We start from the raw sequence: 4,762 nt of genomic DNA, 5'->3' as shown, positions 1-4,762 counted from the left end.
ACGCGTGGAGAGGCCCTCCACGTAAGCATCTCATGCGTGGAGACCTCTCCACTCCGAGCAACCTAAGTGGCGGTATTTTACGGATATGCCCTTGCAGTTGTTGATTTGTGTACCGGTGACCGACACCGGTTAAGTATTATTGTATGATGAAACTTCAAGGATTATCTGCTAATGTGGCATTTATATGACCTTCATTAATTTTTATACTATAATTTTTGTTTGTAATTATTGTTACAAGTAAGACCAAACTATCGTTATAAACCCCAAAAAGGGTATTTCTCATGGTGAAATATAATGACAACAAATACAAAATATTACAAATTGCAAAAACAAGACCTAACACTCTTCTTTGTTTCTCATGGATTTATCTACAAATAATACATCTTCAATCCAACCAACAATATTGAATGCTAAACCTTCCAAAACCCTTGAGTAACTTTCTAATATAGCTTGTCCCACATCCTACAAGTACACCAGAAATTAATTAGAATTTAAAAAAAAAAAAACATCACATAAGTGACTTTTTAAAAACATTGTTCTTATAAAAATAATAAAAAAAGAAAACCTAAAGTTCATAAGAAACAAATTTGAACAGATTATTAAAATATTTTGAACCATGTACTTTTTTACTTTAGGGTTAGATTCAAGAAATAACAACGTGCTTTTGTATATTAGAAAGCTACCATCTACTTGTGTCAGACAATGTACTTTTCACAAACTTACCATTTTGACCTTTTCGAAAAACGTCCATTTTGCCCTTTTGTATGGAAATAAGTCATACGACAACTTAAATGTCCACAAGTAATGAAAAACAACCTTTTTCACAAACTTTAACATTTTCCTATTTTCGAAAAATAACCATTTTTACCCTTGTGTCAAAAAGAAACAACACCTAAATGTCCATTTAATATCAAAAACATTTCACAAACTCACCTTATTGTATTGAATCTTGCTCGTGTCTAATGTTGTTTGTGCAAGTTCGGGGAATCGTTGTTTCAAACTAAACAACAAAACATGTGCTTTTTCGGCTAGTACGACATTCTTGTCCCCCTCCATGTGTTCCTTAACTATGTCCCATGATGTTTTTGGATGGTTTAAGGATGCTTTTTGTCTCCATGTGAACATAGCCGCCTCTACACGATCCGCTATTTCAAGTGCTTCGTGTTCAGAGGTTATGTTGAGCAAATCGAGGAGGTAGTCTGGGGAGAATTTGGTTGTTGAAGTCATGTATCGGTATATCGTATCACCTACACTTGCTCTTCCACTCTAAAAAAAAGATTTAGAAGAGTGTAAATAATTGTTACACTTGTAAAAATCTTTGAAAAATATTCCCATTTTTTATAGAGGGTCAAAAGTGAAAATTAATAGAGGGTGAAAGTCAAAGTCAAACCTTAGGAAGGGAAGCAATATACGTACGAGGGATTTCCATATCGGAAAGTAGGTTGGTATTAATGGCCATTGCTGCTTTATGTATTTGATTGGCCGAATCACGTTTCTGTCTCAAATGCTTTTTAGCCGCCTCCGAGAGGCCGCCGGAGGGGACACAAGGCACCGGCAACCACCACTTTTCTTCGTTCCGGTGAGGCTGAGGAACCTTCCGGAATGATCCGTTTAGTGACTTTCCCGATATGCTTCCTTGTTCATCATACCAAAATTCTGTTTCTTGAAAACTCTCTAGTATTTCCTAAAATCAGAAATAGAGAGGATTTAGTTGGGATAAACGAAATAAATAGCAATGTACTTTCTATTTTTTCCTTATTGTATCATTGTTACTTCAATTTTCACAATTATAGCATTGTACTTTCAAATTATATCATTGTACTTATGTTTTTTTTTCTTATTGTAGCGTTGTACTTTCAAATTATTTCTTATTAGGGACTTGTAGTTTAAGAAATATACATGTTGATTATTGTGAATTCATTAGTTAATATAGATAAACAAAAAAGAGGTGTTTTCATGAAGATTAAGGAATGTGATGTGCTTACTATGAGCAATGCATCAAGCTTAATTAAGGCGGGAAGGTTGATATCTATATCTGATCTCAGCCTGCTAAACATCATCTGACAAAAATTAAAACCAAATCCAATCACAAAAATTTCAAAATACAAAATGCATAAAATTCACTTCTTGTAATTTGACCAAAAAAAAATCCATCATCTAATTGCAAACTGAAGAGTTTTTAGGGCTACTTTTTGACAATGAGAATGAGGAGGGCATTTATGTCTTTTACACCCATTGGGTGGTATGAAAAATTGCATTTTTTTTTGTCATTGACATCCCACATGTCATGTCTTGCTTTGTTTAACAAACCGGACCTTGGTTTTTTTTCAAAAGAGTGATGATTGGTTGACAATAAAAAGTCAAGAATAATATAAAAAAGAAAAAAATATATACATATATTTTGTGTTACCTCCATGGATGCTCCATTTTGTAAGTGTTGCATTGGTGGTATGTGTTCAACAATGTAATCACATACGGATAATAAGCATGTCATTTCCCTTTTCCACATCATCTTTTTATCCATATATAATGGTTCTAGCCTCTGGTGTTGACCAAACATAGAAACTACAAAAAAGATTCAAATATTCATTTACTTTTCTATATAATGGTTCTATCCCTCATTTACTTTTTTTATACAATTTATGAAGTTCTTTTAGAGAGAAGAGTATGTATGTGCATACCATAAAGATTTGTGATAGCATTAGAGATAGTAACTGCAGTTGAAACTCCTTTCCCACTACCCGACATATCCTCCCCCAACAAAAGCTTTGAAAATCTTTCTTTCATCATTTCAAGCTCTGATCAAACAAATTTAAATCAAAATTCTGTGAATAAACTAATTGAATTGCAATAAAAAAAACTCACCAAAATCAGCAGGTTTCAGATCTTGCCTGTGATTATGCCTAATTCCACCGAATCTTGAAAGGGTTGGCTGATAAGGTGATCTTCCTGTAGCTGGCCAGCATACTGGAGAATTTCTATCTGATGAGGAGCTAGTAAAATCATCTGTTAATTGTTCAGAGAAAACTGAAGTAGTCTCTGAGTTGGTTCTACAGTAAGCATAAGAATTTGAATTTCCACTGTGTGTTGAGTTCAATGTGGGTGATGATTGATCATGATCCATTGAGGAAATTCGTAATGATTCTAATCCAGGATCAGAGATCTCTTCTAAAACGTCAAATTTCTCCATTTTACACCTCTTTTCTTCACGAAATCGTTTGATGTTCAGTCCTGCATAAAAGCAAACAGTTGGTGTGCACGATAAGTGTGTGGATATTTTTGGACTCTTGAGAATGAAGATGGAATATACAATAATACAAAACGTTCGAATGGATCAGAATGTGGGGAAATGAATACCAATGAGCAAATCCTTAGGGGAATTTCACCTTTTTGTTAACAATCATAAGAAATCATCTGATCACAGTTGCTAATTCTTCAATTCTTGTCTTCTGAGAGAGGAAAAATAAAACTCAATTCTTCGAAGAAAACTCTGACTCATATCAGTATATCATCATGCTCATGATCAAAACTTGTTTTTAAAGAATTTGCAATCGTCTGATAAAAAATCCCAGCACTTCTGAATCAAACAAGCGAAACCCAGTTGCTAAAAGTTAGTTGATGATGATTTGTGTAGAAGAATGATTGTTTCATCATCTGATTCCATCCAACATATAAAGACTCTCATCGTGTTCAAAGGTCAAAGGCAACACAATTTTATTATTATTTTTTTATTTTTGTTGATAAATTAATATAATTCAAAACAAATATTATCCCACCGGCAAACACTCACAAAGCATATTCTCCGCGCCTAAATTACGTAAAAATAATAAAATATATACTTATTCGATTTTTAACAAAATATCTTTATTAATTAATTTATTTTCTTACAATTTTATTTATGTTTCTTAATATATTATATTATACCATTTTGAAAAATCTATATAATATTATTAAACTAGGTGTAAAACTCGTGTACTACACGAGTTTATTAAAAATACAAATTTAATATCAATATTTAAACATTAAATTTAATATCAATATCAATTTTAGAGCTTTCATTAATTATGACATTTATTTCATTATAAATATATCAATTCATTTTCAAGGAAACATTTATTTCTCTCAATATTATAACCGAAATAAGTTATTATATGTGAACAAATCAGAAAATTACATGTGGAAATAAATAAATTCTAAAAATCTATTAAAATGTCATGTGTCCAAATCAATGAGGACATGACATGTGGCAGAAAATGAGTTTTATTTATTAGTATAGATATCACATTAAATCAAAATATGAAGTTAATAATTTTTTTTGTCAAAATTTATTGCTTTTCTAATAATAAAAGTTAAAAGAAAAGGGTTTTAATTAGTTATAAAAATTAATAATCGTTATACTTAACATAAAACTAAAAAGAGTATATCCTCGTAATTAAATAAGAGACTATTTAACGGGAAAAAAAATTCTATTATGAAATAACTGGACTTTTCCTAGATTCTAGAGCATAAAACATTATGTTTTTGATATTTTTATAAAATAAAAAAATTAATTAAAATATATTATATTTACGTTAATTTGCTAAAAGGAAATTGCTTGCGTATGGAGTTTTTATGGTAGACGTGCAAGCCATTAAAGTTGAGTTTATTTTGTTAAATTTTTAATTGATTATAAAATAAATCAGCAAGGATCATGAATGGCTTATGGAGTTGACATGGGGTTTAACATAATAAAGAAAGTAGCCATGATTTAATTTTCACGTGG

General features: G+C 31.1%; 1 protein-coding gene across 1 annotated transcript; it reads right to left on the bottom strand.

Annotated features, from left to right (window-relative positions):
* Nucleotides 1-249: 249 nt before the first annotated feature.
* Nucleotides 250-3,676, bottom strand: LOC145094117 (rop guanine nucleotide exchange factor 3-like). Its single transcript, XM_079032398.1, has 8 exons — nucleotides 3,387-3,676; nucleotides 2,866-3,231; nucleotides 2,682-2,798; nucleotides 2,411-2,565; nucleotides 1,986-2,060; nucleotides 1,391-1,684; nucleotides 934-1,266; nucleotides 250-462 (listed from the first exon to the last, which is right to left on the bottom strand). The coding sequence occupies exons 2-8, from the start codon at nucleotides 3,188-3,190 to the stop codon at nucleotides 337-339; spliced, it is 1,425 nt and encodes a 474-aa protein (XP_078888524.1). The 5' UTR covers nucleotides 3,191-3,231; nucleotides 3,387-3,676; the 3' UTR covers nucleotides 250-336.
* Nucleotides 3,677-4,762: the final 1,086 nt, after the last annotated feature.

Source organism: Lactuca serriola, chromosome 3, assembly GCF_051521515.1.
Source record: "Lactuca serriola cultivar US96UC23 chromosome 3, Lser_US96UC23_V15, whole genome shotgun sequence".
NCBI classification, from domain to species: Eukaryota; Viridiplantae; Streptophyta; class Magnoliopsida; order Asterales; family Asteraceae; genus Lactuca; species Lactuca serriola.
The sequence above is the reverse complement of the archived record's forward strand: the minus strand, read 5'-3'. Positions and strand labels throughout refer to the sequence as shown.

Bases quoted from the DNA above. Each gene is read 5' to 3' on its own strand.
- LOC145094117 (XM_079032398.1), bottom strand. From the start codon at position 3,190: ATGGAGAAATTTGACGTTTTAGAAGAGATCTCTGATCCTGGATTAGAA. The intron at 2,799-2,865 runs GTGAGTTTTTTT...TTGTTTGATCAG, and splicing joins TCTGAAACCTGCTGATTTTG to AGCTTGAAATGATGAAAGAA. The intron at 1,267-1,390 runs GTTTGACTTTGA...TCTTTTTTTTAG, and splicing joins ATATTGCTTCCCTTCCTAAG to AGTGGAAGAGCAAGTGTAGG.